Below are 21793 nucleotides of genomic sequence, written 5' to 3'. Positions count from 1 at the left end.
TGTAACATAGTGAACAAAAGGTGCTCTTTAATTAATTTATTAGTTAAAGAGCACCTTTTTTTCCCCACTACGTTACAAGTCTCCGAGTGCCGCCTTTACTCTGCACATCTATCTTTGTTTATAATTTTCTATCCTTAATATATTCAGATTTTCTCTGACGTCCTAAGTGGATGCTGGGGACTCCGTCAGGACCATGGGGAATAGCGGCTCCGCAGGAGACAGGGCACAAAAGTAAAAGCTTTAGGATCAGGTGGTGTGCACTGGCTCCTCCCCCTATGACCCTCCTGCAAGCCTCAGTTAGATCTTTGTGCCCGGCCGAGAAGGGTGCAATCTAGGTGGCTCTCCTAAAGAGCTGCTTAGAGTAAAAGTTTTGTTAGGTTTTTTATTTTCAGTGAGTCCTGCTGGCAACAGGCTCACTGCATCGAGGGACTTAGGGGAGAAGGAGTGAACTCACCTGCGTGCAGGATGGATTGGCTTCTTAGGCTACTGGACACTAGCTCCAGAGGGACGATCACAGGTACAGCCTGGATGGGTCACCGGAGCCGCGCCGCCGACCCCCTTGCAGATGCTGAAGAGAGAAGAGGTCCAGAAATCGGCGGCTGAAGACTTCCCAGTCTTCTTAAGGTAGCGCACAGCACTGCAGCTGTGCGCCATTGCTCTCAGCACACTTCACACCAACGGTCACTGAGGGTGCAGGGCGCTTGGGGGGGCGCCCTGGGCAGCAATGAAAGTACCTATGCTGGCTAAAAATACATCACATATAGCCCCTGGGGCTATATGGATGTATTTAACCCCTGCCAGGTTGTCAGAAAAACGGGAGAAGAAGCCCGCCGAAAAGGGGGCGGGGCCTATTCTCCTCAGCACACAGCGCCATTTTCCCTCACAGAACTGCTGGTGGGAAGGCTCCCAGGCTCTCCCCTGCACTGCACTACAGAAACAGGGTTAAAACAGAGAGGGGGGGCATTTTTGAGGCGATATTATTACATATTAAGATGCTATAAGGGAAAACACTTATATAAGGTTGTCCCTGTAAAATTATAGCGTTTTGGTGTGTGCTGGCAAACTCTCCCTCTGTCTCCCCAAAGGGCTAGTGGGGTCCTGTCCTCTATCAGAGCATTCCCTGTGTGTGTGCTGTGTGTTGGTACGTGTGTGTCGACATGTATGAGGACGATGTTGGTGAGGAGACGGAGCAATTGCCTGTAATGGTGATGTCACTCTCTAGGGAGTCGACACCGGAATGGATGGCTTATTTAGGGAATTACGTGATAATGTCAACAAGCTGCAAGGTCGGTTGACGATATGAGACGGCCGGCAAACCAATTAGTACCTGTCCAGGCGTCTCAAACACCGTCAGGGGCTTTAAAACGCCCATTACCTCAGTCGGTCGACACAGACACAGACACGGACACTGACTCCAGTGTCGACGGTGAAGAAACAAACGTATTTTCCATTAGGGCCACACGTTACATGTTAAGGGCAATGAAGGAGGTGTTACATATTTCTGATACTACAAGTACCACAAAAAAGGGTATTATGTGGGGTGTGAAAAAACTGCCTGTAGTTTTTCCTGAATCAGATAAATTAATTGAAGTGTGTGATGATGCGTGGGTTTCCCCCGATAGAAAATTAAAGGCGCTCACACGCTTATCAAAACAAGTGGCGTTACCGTCTCCAGATACGGCCGCCCTCAAGGAGCCAGCTAATAGGAGGCTGGAAAATATCCTAAAAAGTATATACACACATACTGGTGTTATACTGCGACCAGCGATCGCCTCAGCCTGGATGTGCAGCGCTGGGGTGGCTTGGTCGGATTCCCTGACTGAAAATATTGATACCCTTGACAGGGACAGTATTTTATTGACTATAGAGCATTTCTATATATACGAGATGCACAGAGGGATATTTGCACTCTGGCATCATGAGTAAGTGCGATGTCCATGTCTGCCAGAAGATGTTTATGGACACGACAGTGGTCAGGTGATGCAGATTCCAAACGGCACATGGAAGTATTGCCGTATAAAGGGGAGGAGTTATTTGGGGTCGGTCCATCGGACCTGGTGGCCACGGCAACAGCTGGAAAATCCACCTTTTTACCCCAAGTCACATCTCAGCAGAAAAAGACACCGTCTTTTCAGCCTCAGTCCTTTCGTCCCCATAAGGGCAAGCGGGCAAAAGGCCAGTCATATCTGCCCAGGGGTAGAGGAACGGAAGAAGACTGCAGCAGGCAGCCCCTTCCCAGGAACAGAAGCCCTCCACCGCTTCTGCCTAGTCCTCAGCATGACGCTGGGGCCGTACAAGCGGACTCGGGTGCGGTGGGGGGGGTCGTCTCAAGAGTTTCAGCGCGCAGTGGGCTCACTCGCAAGTGGACCCCTGGATCCTATAAGTAGTATCCCAGGGGTACAGATTGGAAATTCGAGACATCTCCCCCTCGCAGGTTCCTGAAATCTGCTTTACCAACGTCTCCCTCCGACAGGGAGGCATTATTGGAAACAATTCACAAGCTGTATTCCCAGCAGGTGATAATCAAAGTACCCCTCCTACAACAAGGAAAAGGGTATTATTCCACACTATTTGTGGTACTGAAGCCAGACGGCTCGGTGAGATCTATTCTAAATCTGAAATCTTTGAACACTTACATACAAAGGTTCAAATCAAGATGGAGTCACTCAGAGCAGTGATGGCGAACCAGGAAGAAGGGGACTATATGGTGTCCCTGGACATCAAGGATGCTTACCTCCATGTCCCAAATTGCCCTTCTCACCAAGGGTACCTCAGGTTCGTGGTACAGAACTGTCACTATCCGTTTCAGACGCTGCCGTTTGGATTGTCCACGGCACCCCGGGTCTTTACCAAGGTAATGGCCGAAATGATGATTCTTCTTCAAAGAAAAGGCGTCTTAATTATCCCTTACTTGGACGATCTCCTGATAAGGGCAAGGTCCAGAGAACAGTTGGAGGTCGGAGTAGCACTATCTCAAGTAGTTCTACGACAGCACGGGTGGATTCTAAATATTCCAAAATCGCAGCTGATTCCGACGACACGTCTGCTGTTACTAGGGATGATTCTGGACACAGTCCAGAAAAAGGTGTTTCTCCCGGAGGAGAAAGCCTGGGAGTTATCCGAGCTAGTTAGGAACCTCCTAGAACCAGGCCAAGTGTCAGTGCATCAATGCACAAGAGTCCTGGGAAAAATGGTGGCTTCTTACGAAGCGATTCCATTCGGCAGATTTCGCGAAAGAATTTTTCAGTGGGATCTGCTGGACGAATGGTCCGGATCGAATCTTCAGATGCATCAGCGGATAATCCTGTCTCCAAGGACAAGGGTGTCTCTTCTGTGGTGGCTGCAGAGTGCTCATCTACTAGAGGGCAGCAGATTCGGCATTCAGGACTGGGTCCTGGTGACCACGGATGCCAGCCTGAGAGGCTGGGGAGCAGTCACACAGGGAAGAAATTTCCAAGGAGTGTGGTCAAGTCTGGAGACTTCTCTCCACATAAATATACTGGAGCTAAGGGCAATTTACAATGCTCTGAGCCTAGGAAGACCTCTGCTTCAAAGTCAACCGGTGCTGATCCAGTCGGACAACATCACGGCAGTCGCCCACGTAAACAGACAGGGCGGCACAAGAAGCAGGAGGGCAATGGCAGCAAGGATTCTTCGCTGGGCGAAAAATCATGTGATAACACTGTTAGCGGTGTTCATTCCGGGAGTGGACAACTGGGAAGCAGACTTCCTCAGCAGGCACGACCTCCACCCGGGAGAGTGGAGACTTCATCTGGAAGTCTTCCACATGATTGTGAACCGTTGGGAAAGACCAAAGGTGGACATGATGGCGTCCCGTCTGAACAAAAAACTGGACAGGTATTGCGCCAGGTCAAGAGACCCTCAGGCAATAGCTGGGACGCTCTGGTAACACCGTGGGTGTACCAGTCGGTGTATGTGTTCCCTCCTCTGCCTCTCATACCCAAGGTACTGAGAATTATAAGAAGGAGAGGAGTAAGAACTATACTCGTGGCTCCGGATTGGCCAAGAAGGACTTGGTACCCGGAACTTCAAGAGATACTAAGAAGGGACTTGCTTCAGCAAGGATCATGTCTGTTCCAAGACTTACCGCGGCTGCGTTTGACGGCATGGCGGTTGAACGCCGGATCCTAAGGGAAAAAGGCATTCCGGAAGAGGTCATCCCTACCCTGGTCAGAGCCAGGAAGGAGGTGACCACACAACATTATCACCGCATTTGGCGAAAATATGTTGCATAGTGTGAGGCCAGGAAGGCCCCCACGGAGGAATTTCAACTCGGTCGATTCCTACATTTCCTGCAAACAGGAGTGTCTATGTGCCTCAAATTGGGGTCCATTAAGGTTAAAATTTCGGCCCTGTCGAATTTCTTCCAGAAAGAATTGGCTTCAGTTCCTGAAGTCCAGAAGTTTGTCAAGGGAGTACTGCATATACAACCCCCTTTTGTGCCTCCAGTGGCACTGTGGGATCTCAACGTAGTTCTGGGATTCCTCAAATCACATTGGTTTAAACCGCTCAAATCTGTGGATTTGAAATATCTCACATGGAAAGTGACCATGCTGTTGGCCCTGGCCTCGGCCAGGCGAGTGTCAGAATTGGCGGCTTTGTCTCACAAAAGCCCATATCTGATTGTCCATTCGGACAGGGCAGAGCTGCGGACTCGTCCCCAGTTTCTCCCTAAGGTGGTGTCAGCGTTTCACCTGAACCAGCTTATTGTGGTACCTGCGGCTACTAGGGACTTGGAGGACTCCAAGTTGCTAGATGTTGTCAGGGCCCTGAAAATATAGGTTTCCAGGACGGCTGGAGTCAGGAAAACTGACTTGCTGTTATCCTGTATGCACCCAACAAACTGGGTGCTCTTGCTTCTAAGCAGACGATTGCTAGTTGGATGTGTAGTACAATTCAGCTTGCACATTCTGTGGCAGGCCTGCCACAGCCAAAATATGTAAATGCCCATTCCACAAGGAAGGTGGGCTCATCTTGGGCGGCTGCCCGAGGGGTCTCGGCTTTACAACTTTGCCGAGCTGCTACTTGGTCAGGGGCACACCCTGGCTGAGGGGACCTGGAGTTCTCTCACTCGGTGCTGCAGAGTCATCCGCACTCTCCCGCCCGTTTGGGAGCTTTGGTATAATCCCCATGGTCCTGACGGAGTCCCCAGCATCCACTTAGGACGTCAGAGAAAATAAGAATTTACTTACCGATAATTCTATTTCTCGTAGTCCGTAGTGGATGCTGGGCGCCCATCCCAAGTGCGGATTGTCTGCAATACTTGTACATAGTTATTGTTACAAAAATCGGGTTATTATTGTTGTGAGCCATCTTTTCAGAGGCTCCGCTGTTATCATGCTGTTAACTGGGTTCAGATCACAGGTTGTACAGTGTGATTGGTGTGGCTGGTATGAGTCTTACCCGGGATTCAAAATCCTTCCTTATTGTGTACGCTCGTCCGGGCACAGTATCCTAACTGAGGCTTGGAGGAGGGTCATAGGGGGAGGAGCCAGTGCACACCACCTGATCCTAAAGCTTTTACTTTTGTGCCCTGTCTCCTGCGGAGCCGCTATTCCCCATGGTCCTGACGGAGTCCCCAGCATCCACTACGGACTACGAGAAATAGAATTATCGGTAAGTAAATTCTTATTTTTAAAAATGAGTTACTGGGTTGTTGACCCTATTTGGTTCATACCTGATTTCCCCCAACACACCCTATTTGGTTTATACCTAGTTCCTCCAACACATTTTGGTATAACCGCTAAAATACTGTAGAATACCACCTTTCATAATACAAACTTAAGCACAGTGAATTTAAAACATTTGAATGCACGTTAGTACAGAAAATATACTTGATGCTAAGCATGTGCTGAGGGGTGGTATAAACAGAATACTGTACATAATTTATAGCTAGAACTTCCTCTTTTTTGCAGGGCAGTGCCTAACTTTGACTGACGTCAGCTGCCGGAGAACACTAAAAGGCCCTACACACTGGGCGATATCACTCAAAGATATGAACGATCTCGTTCATTAATGAATGAGATACCGTTCATATCTTTGAGTGTGGGGGCACAAGCGATGAACGATGCGCTGCCCTGCGCTCGTTCATCGCTGGTGCCCCGTCTGCTGTACATGCAGGCCGATATGGACGATCTCCTCCATATTTGCCTGCACTTCTATGGAGCACATGGATAAGGGCTTGTAGCCTTTGGCTTTTTTTACGCACAGAACTTTTCAACTATAAGCCCTTTCCCCCGTGCTGTAAATCTGTGGCTAGCAAGCAGTAACCCACAGATTCTGGGATAAGTTCCTGGAGTTCTAGGTTAACGCGGTTGCAGTGGTCGCGATTAGGGCAGAAAACTCTACTTACCGTAGATTTCTGTTCAAGTCTCTGGAGGGGGTGAACAGAGATATGCGTTAACTGCAGGCTGCTAATTGTATCTGACCCTTATAGTTGACACTGTACCCTATCTAACCAATGGGTGATTGAGCTATAAGAAGTAGGATTCTTATGAAGTTGCCCGGCAGCATCACAGCCTGGTGGTCTTAGGTTGTAATAATGCTGCAAGGGGTATGGTATGGAGGGTCGACAGCAACTAGGACAGGGTCTATAGGTCGACAGGGTCTAGGTCGACATGAGGTTTGTTTTATTTTTGGTGATGTTTTCTCTGTACAGTGACCGGGAACCCCAATTAGTGCACAGTGTCCCCTCGCATGGCTATCTTCACTCGCCATGCTTCGGGCAAGGTGCCTCGCTCCGCTGTGCTCGGCACAAGTTACTATTCCCAATCGTAGTCTGTGTGGATCGTTACGTATAAAAAAGTAAAAAGAAAAAAGAAAAAGAAAAAACATGTGAAAAACTTGCGTCAACCTTTTGACCTGTCGACCTTTTGGCCTGTCAACCTAGAACATGTCGAACAACGGTGGTCGACCTAGTTACTGTCAACCTAGAGACGGATACGGCTGCAAGACTGTCCTCGGTATCGGGGTTCTACTCTGCGCAGCTCTTCTGAAACTAGAGAGTGAGACACTGCGTGCAGTCAGTGGGGAGTGCTCACTCACTTGGTTGAGGCCAGCTAGATAAGGAAGAGGAAACAATCTTTCACACATAAGACTTGGGGACGTCGTGTGTGGCAGTAGGAGAGGGTGCAGTTGTTGGTATTTTTTTAGACTGGGAACCAGATTGTGCAAAGTAAAGAGTGCCCCAGTTCCTATTGTAACGTGAGGTACAGTGCATGTATTTAGCAGCTCATTGACTATGTTTCTCTCCATTATTATACAACAATTGACCTTCCGAATTACACCCAGCTACTTTCCGGCAGATAACCTTTTTTATTATTAGACATTGTGACAAATCTATCAAAACTGCAGCGGAGCTTTTGAACGGTCTGGCAATCTAGGTGGGTGAGAGCGAGAGAGGAAAGTGTGGTGGTGAACAACTATTGACCTGAGCGGGTGATTGACAGACACAAAGGGCCAGCAGTAAGACACATGAAATAATTGATCTCAGAAGCCAGCAATGATATTCTGTAAAAGGTGGAGATCCCAAAGGAGACAGTATTGATTTTATACGATGGGTTTCTTTTACATGCTGGTGAGACTTATTTCTCCAATCTTTGTTTGTGTGAGGTATCGATATACTGTTGGAAGACAGTTGCTTGAATTGTTTGTTTATCCATCCATGTGTAAGGAGCCTGCTGCACAATAAATCAACATGTAGAGAACTGGTATTGGGGGGGGGGAAAAATTCTTTTTTTTTTAAACAAACAAATAAATAAAAATCATATAACTATAATTCCTTTTCATCAACGCGATTTGCAGATCCGCAGTATCAGCATTTATCTGCATTTTATGGTCGGTGTCGCATTGCACAGAATTGAATTTCTCTCAGAGAATTACATAATTGCATTTCCAACATTTCCCATAAATGTATTATTCTCCTTTGTGGTGCCACAAGGGTTCCGCAGCGCCTAACAAAGCACATGAACAAATAAGCAAATCAATAAAATGTAGGACAAGTATAACATAGTACAGGTTGAGTATCCCTTATCCAAAATTTAAAATTACACATTTTTGTTTCTCCCTACTGAAATAATAACACATATACATATATATTATATTATATATCTATATAATATAACTATAAATACACATAATATATATGTTATTATCTCAGTAGGGGGCCCAAAAATGTGGGATTTAGAATTTTGGATAAGGGATACTCAACCTGTATATAAACAATGCTATATCCGTGGACATAACACTGAAATGAGCATCATGGTGGCAGAAACCGTGGGTTAGGTGCCATTGTAGGGAGCAGAGGATAGTTTAAGTAAGAGAAGGAAAATCACGAGGGGAGAGGGCCCTGCTCGTGAGAGCTTACATTCTAAAGTTTAAGTCATTATTAAAAAATAGGTTGACATTAATGAAGCCTGATATATATTCTATATAAATAGACACTTACCCAGAATCCTAATACTTGAAGAGGAACATGGTTATATTTTGATATAGCAAATAACAGATGCTTCTAGTTTGAATCTATTTTCAACCGTATGCCGTTCTGCTATTCAGGTAGCTAGTTAAGCCTCTCTGTGGATCATATGCAGAGAAATAGGCAAATCTCAGCCCCATCGTTTTCTATTCATTAATACATGCGTTGATTTTATTTTATTTTTCCTCCTTTTCTTCTCTTCAATCTGTTACGTCTCATTTACCAAGGTGAGACACTGATAGACAGAGATGGCTAATTGACTACCTCTGTAAAAGCGTGGTGCAAGGGTTGCATATAAAAGGCAAACTTATGACAGGCTTGCATGTTGTTGAAGCAAGCAAGTGTGCAAAGATGACATTAAGATGAACACTTATATTACATAGGCGTGTATTACACGTTAATACAACATGCCTATTTTCTCAGGTCAAAGCCCACTTGGTCAACTGAAAGTGCGTCTTTTAAAGCCTTCATGATTTACTTACATGATGGAGCAGTTGGGGTCCTATACAATGGAAGACAACATTCCCAAGATAGAAACTTTACTATCCTATGTGGTTAAGAAATATTGATTTAAAAAGCCTAAGTTTGAGTAGTGTGTAGTTGTTCCATGGAAAAAAGGAAATAACCGATTAGGGGATTTCATCTTGCGGAGAAATATTCCAGATCCTTGTCCTGCACAGACTTCTTCCTGTTATGCTATTCTCCTCTTTATAGAAGGGGAGGGGGGCATTTATTTTCTGTTTAAATTGTTTGGTCAATTGCTAAATTGGATCCCTGTGACCTTGGTTAGGTGACCCTTTGAGTCAGATTAAATAGAGTGTAAGCTATTAAATTCAGAGGTTGCTGCAGCTCGTGTAGATTGCTGAGTATGTTGTATTCATCCAGCAGCCTTTGTTTCTTGTATGTTAGGACATGTCATGGGTAAGGAATGCACGTGTTCACAAAATGAACATTTCTCTAACGTCCTAGAGGATGCTGGGACTCCGTAAGGACCATGGGGATAGACTGGCTCCGCAGGCGACATGGGCACTTTAAGAAAGACTTTGACTCTGGGTGTGCACTGGCTCCTCCCTCTATGCCCCTCCTCCAGACCTCGGTTTGATACTGTGCCCAGTGGAGACTGGGTGCATTTCAGGAGCTTTCCTGAGTTTCCTGGAAGAAAGCATTCTTGTTAGGTTTTTTTTATTTTCAGGGAGCCTGCTGGCAACAGACTCCCTGCATCGAGGGACTGAGGAGAGAGAAACAAACCCACTTCTCTGAGTTCAGGGCTCTGTTTCTTAGGCTACTGGACACCATTAGCTCCAGAGGGATCGGTACGCAGGTCTCACCCTCGCCGTCCGTCCCAGAGCCGCGCCGCCGTCCTCCTCGCAGAGCCGGAAGAAAGAAGCCGGGTGAGTATGTGAGGAAAAGACCCATCTGAGGCGGCAGAAGACACTTGGATCTTCACTGAGGTAACGCACAGCACTACAGCTGTGCGCCATTGCTTCCCTTCACCTCACACACTCCGGTCACTGTAAGGGTGCAGGGCGCAGGGGGTGGTGCCCTGGGCAGCAATATAAACCTCTCTTATGGCACAGATGTATATGTACAGCTGGGCACTGTACATGTATAAAAAGGGCCTGTCTCTCCAAAGGGCCTGGTGGGGAACCTGTCTTCAGAAAAGAGCTTCCCTGTGTATGTGGGGTGTGTCGGTACGTTTGTGTCGACATGGCTGAGGGCTCACCTAAGGAGGAGGGGGAGTTTATGAATGTTAGGTCTCCGGCGGTACCGACGCCGAACTGGATGGATATGTGGAATGTTTTAAGTGCAAATGTTAATTTATTGCACAAAAGGCTAGACAAAGCCGAAGCTGGGGCACAGTCAGGGAGTCAACCCATGCCTGTCCCTATGTCGCCGGGACCTTCGGGGTCTCAAGCGCCCACTATCCCAAATAGTTGACACAGATACCGGCACGGATTCAGACTCCAGTGTCGATTACGATGATGCTAAATTACAGCCAAAGGTGGCTAAAGGTATTCGATATATGATTATCGCAATAAAAGATGTGTTGCATATCACTGAGGGTACACATGTATAAAGGAAAGAAACCTGAGGTCTCCTTTCCCTCCTCACATGAGCTGAACGAAGTATGTGAAAAAGCGTGGGAAACTCCAGACAAAACACTGCAGATTCCCAAAAGGATCCTAACAGCGTATCCTTTCCCGTCGCAGGACAGGATACGGTGGGAATCCTCCCCTAGGGTGGACAAGGTTTTGACGCGCTTATCAAAAAAGATAGCGCTTCCATCCCAAGATACCGCTACCCTCAAGGATCCTGCTGACCGCAAGCAGGTGGTTACCCTGAAGTCCATTTACACACATTCTGGTACGTTACTCAGACCGGCTATTGCGTCGGCCTGGGTTTGTAGTGCTGTAGCAGCATGGACAGATTCCTCATCAACGGAAATTGATCCTCTTGATAAGGATACCATTTTATTGACCCTAGAGCATATAAAAGATGCGGTCTTGTATATGAGGGATACTCAAAGAGACAATAGTTTACTGGGTTCCAGGATAAATGCTATGTCTATTTCTGCTAGGCGTGTCTTATGGACCCGACAGTGGACTGGTGATGCCGACTCCAAGAGACATATGGAGTTGTTGCCTTACAAGGGTGAGGAATTGTTTGGAGAGGGACTCTCGGACCTCGTCTCCACGGCTATGGCAGGTAAATCAAATTTTTTGCCATATATTCCCTCACAATCTAAGAAAGCGCCTCATGATCAAATACAATCCTTTCGTTCCAATAAAAGTAAGAGAGCACGTGGATCGTCTTTTCTTGCCAGAGGTAAGGGCAGAGGGAAAAAGCTGCATAACACAACTAGTTCCCAGGAACAGAAGTCCTCCCCGGCCTCTGCAAAATCCACCACATGACGCTGGGGCTCCCCTGAGGGAGTCTGCTCCTGTGGGGGCACGTCTTCGACTGTTCAGCTACGTCTGGGTCCACTCACAGGTGGATCCATGGGCAATAGAAATAGTTTCCCAGGGTTACAAGCTGGAATTCGAAGAAGTGCCTCCTCTCCGGTTTTTCAAATCGGCCCTACCGAAGCAACCCCTGGAAAGGGAAATAGTGTTACATGCGATTCACAAATTGTGTCTTCAACAAGTGGTGGTAGAGGTTCCCCTGCTTCAAAGAGGGCAGGGGTACTACTCAACTCTGTTTGTGGTTCCGAAACTGGACGGTTCGGTCAGACCCATTTTAAATGTAAAATTCCTGAACCTTTACTTAAAACGGTTCAAGTTCAAAATGGAATCGATCAGGGCGGTCATCGCCAGCCTAGAAGGGAGAGATTTTTTGGTATCTCTGGACATAAAGGATGCATACCTGCATGTCCCCATATATCCTCCTCATCAGGCGTACCTGAGATTTGCGGTACAGGATTGTCATTACCAATTTCAGACGTTGCCGTTTGGGCTTTCCACGGCCCCGAGAGAATTTTCACCAAGGTAATGGCGGAAATGATGGCGCTCCTGCGCAAGCAGGGTGTCACAATTATCCCGTACTTGGACGATCTCCTCATAAAAGCGAGATCACGGGAGAAGTTGCTGAACAGCGTATCACTTTAACTGAAGGTGTTACAGCGACACGGCTGGATTCTCAATATTCCAAAGTCGCAGCTGAATTCTACAACTCGTCTGCCCTTCTTGGGCATGATTCTGGACACAGACCAGAAAAGGGTTTTTCTTCCGACGGAAAAAGCGCAGGAACTCATGACTCTAGTCATGAACCTGTTGAAATCAAAACAAGTGTCAGTACATCATTGCACTCAAGTTCTGGGAAAGATGGTGGCAACATACGAAGCCATTCCATACAGCAGATTCCATGCAAGGACCTTCCAATGGGACCTATTGGACAAATGGTCCGGGTCGCATCTGCAATTGCATCAGCGGATCACCCTGTCCCCCAGGGCCAGAGTATCTCTCCTGTGGTGGCTAAACAGTGCTCACCTTCTAGAGGGCCGCATGTTCGGCATTCTCGACTGGATCCTGGTGACCACGGACGCAAGCCTCCGAGGTTGGGGAGCAATCACATAGGGAAGAAATTTCTAAGGACTTTGGTCAAGTCAAGAGACTTGTCTTCACATCAAAATCCTGGAACTAAGGGCCATATACAACGCCCTATGTCAAGCGGAGATCTTACTTCGCAATCGACCAGTTCTGATCCAGTCAGACAACATCACAGCAGTAGCACATGTAAACCGCCAAGGCGGCACAAGGAGCAGAGTGGCAATGGCGGTAGCCACCAGAATTCTTCGCCTGGCGGAGAATCATGTAAACGCTCTGTCAGCAGTGTTCATTCCGGGAGTGGACAACTGGGCAGCAGACTTCCTCAGCAGACAAGATCTGCATCCGGGAGAGTGGGGACTTCATCAGGAAGTCTTCGCGCAGATTGCAAGTCGGTGGGGACTACCCCAAATAGACATGATGGCATCCCGTCTCAACAAAAAGCTACAAAGGTATTGCACCAGGTCAAGAGACCCTCAGGCGGTAGCTGTGGACGCCCTAGTGACACCGTGGGTGTTCCAGTCGGTATATGTGTTTCCTCCTCTTCCTCTCATACCCAAGGTGTTGAGGATAATAAGAATAAGAGGAGTGAGAACAATTGTCATTGTTCCAGATTGGCCACGAAGGACCTGGTATCCGTATCTGCAAGAAATGCGCACAGAAGATCCGTGGCCTCTTCCTCTAAGGCAGGACCTGTTACAACAAGAATAGAAAAGGAATTATTTCCCCTCACAGCGCTGGTGCTCAGCTGCTCAACTCCAATCCCAGGTGTACACCCACACCTGTAATTAAATACTACACAAAAGAAAAGATTTTGGAGAGGAGTATATAGCGCTGAAAACACCTAAAGTCCAGATATGCCTATGTATTAAACACAGTGCCGAAAATCACTTCACACATAGAAAGAATAAAAAGTGAATAATAAAAACTCAGGTGAGTATCTTAATAGATAAAAAAGACATCTGATATAAAGAGTGTTAAAACATAGGGTAATTATTATGCAGACTTTGTATCCAGCTGGTTGTCAGTGATGAAATCAATTTAAGCAGTACCGAAATCGGTTAAGGGCCATTCCACTAGGAAGGTGGGCTTGTCTTGGGCGGCTGCCCGAGGGGTCTCGACACTACAGCTGTGCTGAGCTGCTACTTGGTCGGGGTCAAACACCTTTGCAAAGTTCTATAAGTTTGATACCCTGGCTGAGGAGGACCTCCTGTTTGCTCAATCGGTGCTGCAGAGTCATCCGCACTCTCCCGCCCGTTTGGGAGCTTTGGTATAATCCCCATGGTCCTTACGAAGTCCCAGCATCCTCTAGGACGTTAGAGAAAATAAGATTTTAAACGTACCGGTAAATCTTTTTCTCGTAGTCCGTAGAGTATGCTGGGCGCCCGTCCCAAGTGCGGACTACTTCTGCAAGACTTGTATATAGTTATTGCTTACATAAGGGTTATGTTATAGTTTCATCGGTTTTGGGCCGATGATATGTTGTTCTTCATACTGTTAACTTGATAGTATATCACAAGTTCTACGGTGTGATTGGTGTGGCTGGTATGAATCTTGCCCTTGGATTACAAAAATCCTTTCCTTGTACTGTCCGTCTCCTCTGGGCACAGTTCTCTAACTGAGGTCTGGAGGAGAGGCATAGAGGGAGGAGCCAGTGCACACCCAGAGTCAAAGTCTTTCTTAAAGTGCCCATGTCTCCTGCGGAGCCCGTCTATCCCCATGGTCCTTACGGAGTCCCAGCATCCTCTACGGACTACGAGAAAAAGATTTACCGGTAGGTTTAAAATCTTATTTTCTAATTGCACACTGTCTTAAGATAAGAAACTTCTAGTTTTTGTTATTGAGTTATAGAAGCAATGGGTTATACATTGTATTTCTTTCCAACTCCCTCCTACCACCACTATATTCACAATTTTTTTTTTTTTACCTTTTTTCTTTTTCTATACCCGTCATCTGAATTTGTGAAATTTCCCATAAATAATGGTATCATTGAGAACGATCAAACTGGTTTTATTCCTCTGCTTATTTTTCCACCATAGTGTTCACTCTAGGCTGTTTTAGCAGGGCGCCGCGCCCTGCCCGTTTTTTAACAGGCAAAACCCGCCCTGCCCCTTTTGCGGCACCCTGCTAGAACAGCCGCCCGCTCCCTGCCCTCCCGGCGTGTATAGATGCCGTGCGCATGCGCGCGGCATCCATTCACGCATTGGGAGAGGGCTGGGGGAAGCCCAGCACCGACGGAGGTGCTGGGCACGCCCCCAACAGTGACGTCGGCGGCCACAGACGCTCTCTATAGTAGCGTCTGTGGGCCGCACCGCCCCCTAAAATGACGGAGGCGTGGCCACGCCCCCTAATTTGCATTGCCGCGCCCCCATTTCGGCCACGCGCGCACATGTGCCCCCCTGAGTCCGGCGCCCTGCCCCTTTTCACTCCTAGAGTGAACACTAAGATGTGAGCATTAGTTTGCATATAGCTGAAACTAACTTATTATAACAGGTTGGTCATGCTAACAATGATCATGTTTCGTGTGGAAAGTGTATCTATACGCAAATAACATTTTTTTTTTTTTTTTCATTATAACCTAGCTGTATTTTTTAATATTCTTTGGGTGTAATTCAGTTGTTTTCGGCAACGGCAGCCAGCTTATTCAATTGTTGCTCTGTTCGGGCGCGATCAGCTGCTGTTGCCGACATTTCAACTCCCACCCCCCCGGATGAGCAAAAGGTGACTCATTTGGGCACTCAAACAGGATGTTGCGCCCATTGCTTTGATTGGCTAAAGCTTCTTTGCGTGGCTAAACCTGACCTCTATGGGTATAATGTGCACAATAAAATCTCACAATTGAATTCCGCCCTTTATTTTATAATTCAAGTATACTGGCGACACAGTGACTGATACAAATAAACAAAAAGAAGTAGTCCTATTCTGTATAGTAGGATCTTACCATGCTTATAGAGATCTGTACCTAAAACCTTGATAGAACAGATCTTTGCTCCAGGACAGAAAATTCTATCACCAGAGCACTTTATTTCCTAGTCCGCTTTAATAGAAAAAAAAAAATAGTTGCTCTCTGTCAGCCGGGAGCTGCGCAGTGCTGGGTGATGGCAGAAAGGAAATGACAGGTTAATTTGTAGGGCTGCTTCAAGAACATGTGTGTTTTTGAAGCCCTGTATGAGAATAAAGCGGAGAGATGGTGTTGGAATATCCATTGATCTTCGTTCAAAGCACCAGTGGCTCAGTAAGACAGCAAACAGATCTGTGTAACAGGGCGTTTATTAAATGGGCGCATTAGAAACCCTGTTCTTTGGCTAGAAACATAAATTGAAGACTCGCATTGATCACAAACTATGTATCCTAGTAAAGTGTTTTCACTTACCGTCTATTTTCTTCTATATGTTTTAGTGCAGTTTGTGACCATCCCAGATTCAGGGTTTATTTAACCTGCCAAAATCATGTAGATTTGGCCATTTCATTATCATTAAGGTGTGTTTTTTTTTGGGGGGGGCATATTACTATACGTTGACTGCAAAAGATATCAGACATGGCTCCTTTGATAGCGAAGTACTGCAGAAGATAGTTGTCTTCTTCTCAGTAGGGAATGCGGCATGGGCCAGTTTACCAAATGATATAAAGCTTAGCGTTTCAGAGCCTACCCCTTTATAGCCAATCCCTAATCCAATCCCAGCAGCCTCCATGCTCCTGCCCTCCTTTTATATCCTTATTTAAGAAATGTTAATTTGAGCCCCATTTCCTCCAATAATAGACACAACTAAATTATTCAAGACTCTATTTTCTGTTTAACAGTGTGTTCATATTCCTATTACTTGTGGTATCTGTGTGCTTTGTTATTTTTCTCCTCCTTCTGAAAGGGCCATTTAGCCCACAGTTCCACCATGGCATATCTGTTCATTGACAAAAATTGTTTAGGCCCTTATGAGGTCAGGCAAGGTGACGCGCCTGGCTCACTTTTTAATTCAACATCAGTTTCTAGATATCTTGGTAACCAGGTTTCAATTAAATGCCCATTCATCTCTTCACCCTCTTTGAGTCATTTGTCATTTGGTACACTAAAGTCTGCATACTATATTGTGGCCTAAACTTGACCAAACGGAATCCTGTGGCTTGGCATGCTGTAAAATGGTAGTAGGACTGTGTGTTTAAAATACATAGATGGTGTAAAGGGGCCTAAACATCAGCAATCCATTGAGGCAATGCTACGTTTCGCAGATGATTAGGCAAAAATTTGGTAGTGTATAGGGTTCACCTATCTCAGATTCAGACTAAAGTTATTGGAATCGGTATATCGGGTCCAACGTATTGGATTTCACCAACCAATCAATTTTTAGTAAATTTTTAGCCTGTTTACCTGCTCAGTAAACTTGTGGGTAACAGATACAGAGTTAAATGCTGGAATCTGCGGGTTACCCCATGTGTTAAGTCATAGTGGTTGCACTTATAGATTTTTCTTTAAAGCTTCTGAGGCTTTGGGACGTAGAGGGTGATTCAGAACTGATCGTAGGTGTGCTAAAAATAGTACATCTACGATCCGTTTTTATGACATGCGGGGGGACGCCAAGCACAGGGCTAGTCCGCCCGCATGTCAGACTCTCTTCTCAACCCCCCCAAGTAGCTCCCTAGCTGCGATGGCAGGCGGCTACCCGCCGCATTCTGGGTCACAGCGGCTGCCAGTGACGTCACGCAAGCCCCTGCGGCCCGCCCCGCAACTGTCTGGACACGCCTGCGTTGTCCGGACCACGACCCACCAACGGCGTTCTAAGACCGTTGGCGCACTCATGCCCCGTCACCGTCTCTGCCTATCAATGGGCGCTATGTTTTTGAACACCGCATTTGCAGATGACGTCAGATACATGCCTTGAAAATGTCCATGATACACCTGCATTTTCCCAACCACTCCCCACAAACACCATGTTACCAGCCACAAACGGTCACTTCCTGTCAATCAAAATGCGTTCAATTAGGCTGCATACAAAGTACATTCGTATTTTACCCTTTGCACGCACGCAATGTATTTTCAGTGCATGCGCAGTCTGTCGATAACCGCTTACTGCCTGCAATCTCACATTTGAAAACGGGGATCAGGCCCCTAGTGGGAGCACTGCAGTATGTGTTGTACCACAGCTTATGATTCCACCAAAGCCACAAAGGGCAAAGAATGTTCCAGAAGCAGTGCTACAGTATATTCCTCTATTTTGATTCAAATTAACATATTAGGTTTAAATATTAACTATTAAACATTTGCTTGTGGTTCTCATACAATGATTGTAAGTGTCATGAAAAATGTACTTTAAAATGAAGAAAAATAAAATAATGAAATATTCAGATGGAAACCAGCATGAACTTAGTGTTGTGTATTAGTGCCTGAGCCGCTCTCAGTAAAAGCCAGCCGCTCTAAGATGTGTTACAGGTCAACTTGGTAGTACAAGTGTGACCGCCACCAATTTACACAGGCGCTGCCGTCCCTGTAATACTGCACAAATTGTTCTCACAGCTAGCAAATTCACATCAAGCTGGTATAACGCATACAAGTGTCAGCAGTGGGTGTCCAAGGCAAAAATAATGGTGTGTGTACACACGGTGAGATATTTTCTTACGATTTTGACTATATAGTCAAAAAATCGTAAGAAAAGTTAGTGCAGATCGCAAGGTGAAAGTCACCTTGCGATCCCGATTTGATGCCGATGCGCGGTCCTGCGTCTATAAATGTCAGTGTCCAATATGGTCCTCACACCCCCATCACCTCCATGCTTTTAGGAGTCTCCTTTACATGATTAAAAAAATCCTGAGATCATGAGCTGTTAGCAAAAACAACTTATTTAGACCTCAGGTCTCAGGTACTGGACCCTCAGTTGCTGGGGGAGATAGAGCGAGAGGTTGTGAGAGTCCCCCCTTCACTCGATCAGTGGGGCAGCAGAGAGAGGATGATATTACCATGGCCACGTTCCTGCAGTATACTAGTCCACCTCTTCAGCCCAAGCCAATGGGAAAGAATGCTGGTGAGTGGTGAATAGCATCAGTCAGGGGTGGTAGCTATTACACTGCATATGGGAGAGGGGGTGGGGAAGGGGCGTGCCTTGAGCCCCCATCAATGCATGCATCAGAGCTGCCTCTTCTAGCATTGTTTTCTATGCAAAGTTACTGCATGAGGTGTGGCTCCGCCCCCAGCTCTGAGCAGTTTCTGGTTACAAGAGGGAGACTTATTTCTGCCTCTCCTCTGTCCCCGTGTATGAGCAGTGAGAGCAGCAACTTCATACTGCAATGGAAACAGCTGATTTTTACACTGACCTGTACTTTACAACACAGATCAGTGGAAAATCTGCTAGTTTCGTGGGTGTACAACACTACTCCTTTTTCACAGGAACAGGCACAACCTGTGATCCTGTGAGGTTGTGCCTGTTCCTGTGAAAAAGGAGTAGTGCTGTTCAGGATTGGAAATTTCTTAAGACCATTTTTTTGGTGATACTTATTGAAGCAGAGGTGGATTGTAGGGTTCTACTATCCCTGATGAGATTAGGGAATATTACATCATCTAACTTCAACCTAATTGTTATTTTCTGTTACGATGAAGTCTATTTAGATACCATATCAATTGAAACGAACGTGTGATTGGATGTAACATTGAGAATTTTAACCAGTTTTAACCAGTGGTAATCCATTCTGTTATAAGAACTGATTGTAAACCCCTGATGAAGTCCTAACGGATGAAACGCGTTGGGTTTCGCGATATTAGGTTAATAAAGCCTTTGGTTGGAGATACATCTCTTTCAAGCTCTGACTGTGATCACCTGACTGTAAATTCCTCACATCAACTGAAAAATGTTTATGTATAAAGATTGTTATATTGTTTTATTGAATTTTTAGAAATTTGTACCAATGACGAATGTGTAGGTTATAAATATTGTTCGTTTTTGTATGAATAAAAACTTTTAAATATTGTCATACTAAAGGCGTATTGGCTCCCACGAGAATCTTATATATATATATATATATATATATATATATATATATATATATATATATATATATATATATATATATATATATATATATATATATATATATATATATATATATATATAGTCCAAAGTCATACCGGCACTCCAAGAAATAAATAGATTCTTTTGCTGCGGTGCCATCCAGGTCAGCAAGTGACAGGCATAGAGTGTAAAAATTGGTGGCACTCAAGCAGACTTGGTAAATGCAGAAAAAAAACCTTTTTTCTGCATTTACCAAGTCTGCTTGAGTGCCACCAATTTTTACAATATATATATATATATATATATAATATATATATTCACACACTCAAAATGAAATATTAACTTGGCCCCCCGCAAACCTAAAAAACATTCTGCTGCCCCTGTATACAAATATATATTAACATAATGCTTCTGCAGTACTTCCTTTGAACTTAATTCTTCTATATCCTGCCTTTGGCATAATTCAGGCAAGTGTATACCCCTGTCGTTGTGCATATTTCCCAGGCTGGAGGGATAAAGATGTGCCATTGTATATAAACGTAAAGATATAGGCCTGTGTGTCAGCGCAATGCAAATCGTGTAATGTTGTTCTCCATATTTCTACATTAAATTGTTGAGTTGGAAGACAAAAACAGTAGATACAGTAGGTATTTCTGGTGCATGTAATGCTGTGTCCCTTTTAATATGCATTCAATTTTAACGGAGTGATAATTTCTTTATTAATTTGTATTGGGATCAGTACGAGATACCGCCGGACGGGATCCCGACGGTCGGAATACCGACACCGGGATCCCGACCGGCACAATCCCGACAGGGGGGCTAGCGCAACGCAGCCCCTTGCGGGCTCGCCACGCTGCGGGCACGGTGCCTCGTGTCGGTATTCCGACAGCCGGGTTCCCGTCTGGCCGGATCTTGACCGCATCCCCTTGTATTACTCTGTGTGAAGCACATAGCTATTGAAAATGGATTACAGGCCTTTGTGTGTCTAGACTTCAGTGCAAACTAACTTATGAGCTGTACTTTGTCCCACAGGCTTTCAAGGAGATGTTATATGCTGCCCAAGACCAGGCCCCATCCATAGAAGGTAAGAAGTCATTTATCTTTTAGTTACTGAGTATAATGAGGCACGTCTCAGTTTATTTAACTAGGATTATCTACATTACATAGCCATAAATTACTTAAATGTCAATATGTATGAAATAATATGGATGTGACTGTTAAACAAAGTCAATCTTTAAAAGTTTTCACTTTCTATAAATAGCTAGTATAAATGAAAATATATTGGCTCTATTATAGCATTTGTTCAAAAAAATACTAAAGAATTATTGGTTATTTTGGTCCAACACATACCGTGATTTGGTCCTCTCCTTCTTCTCCCCCCATTAAAGTATATCCATAACTGTGCTGTATGTCTCATTTTCCTCTATCTTGTGGGTTCTAAAGGTGTGTACACACGGTAAGATTTTTTCATTCGATTCTGACTATATAGTCAGAATCGGATGAAAAGATAGTGCAGATCGCAAGGTGACAGTCACCTTGCGATCCCGATCCGATGCCGATGCGCGGCCCCGCGCGGTCGGCATCGGCAGAAAAAATAGGCTGTGCAGGCAAGTCAATCCTGACTATCTCTATAGAAGAGATAGTCAGGATTGACACTTAGCCAAAATCGCACATAGCCAGCATCGCAAGCACACTCATTATGTGCTTGCGATACTGGCTAAGTGCCGACCCGGCCCCCTGTCGCACGGTGAGAATCGGATAAGTCCGAATCTCACCGTGTGTATGCACCCTAAGACTGGGTACACACTATGCCAACGGTTCTGCCAACACACCAACAGGTTTTGTAAACATACCCCCTTACCAATCAGCTGGTCAGTGAGTCTGTCCTGACATCACAAATTTGGATGGGGGGGATTTGGATTTGCCCACCCAGCTGTGATGTCAATCTGTGCAGCCAGGGTACAGGCGGTCGGTGTGTCACCTGTACACACATCCAGCATGCTGATAGATCTGCAAGGTAGCTGTTTTAGACGGCTAAACCGTGTCTTTTTGGGTGCGACTTGTGTGTTGTGCATGGGTACCCATACACAATTCAATTGTGACAACTGTTTGGGCATCTAAAACTCTCGTTTAGACAGCAATTTAAGATGCCCAAAACAATTGAATCTGCCCCCATATGTAAGTTGGGAACTTTTTTGTAACCGTCTGCATTGTACCCCTATGTTCTCCCTGTCCTCATCTGAACGTCACTTTTTGAGATTGCC

The 21793-nt window shown here is 45.6% G+C and overlaps 1 protein-coding gene across 1 annotated transcript in view; it reads left to right on the top strand.

The window, feature by feature from the left end:
• The window catches only part of XPR1 (xenotropic and polytropic retrovirus receptor 1), a 241988-nt gene that overhangs the window by 12392 nt on the left and 207803 nt on the right, over nt 1–21793 (top strand). The window contains exon 2 of the mRNA XM_063939797.1: nt 20562–20613. Coding sequence (XP_063795867.1) covers nt 20562–20613 — 52 coding nt within the window. The remainder of the gene's footprint in view (nt 1–20561; nt 20614–21793) is intronic.

The sequence above is a fragment of the Pseudophryne corroboree genome, chromosome 9 (genome assembly GCF_028390025.1).
Source record: "Pseudophryne corroboree isolate aPseCor3 chromosome 9, aPseCor3.hap2, whole genome shotgun sequence".
Taxonomy (NCBI): Eukaryota; Metazoa; Chordata; class Amphibia; order Anura; family Myobatrachidae; genus Pseudophryne; species Pseudophryne corroboree.
The sequence above is the reverse complement of the archived record's forward strand: the minus strand, read 5'-3'. Positions and strand labels throughout refer to the sequence as shown.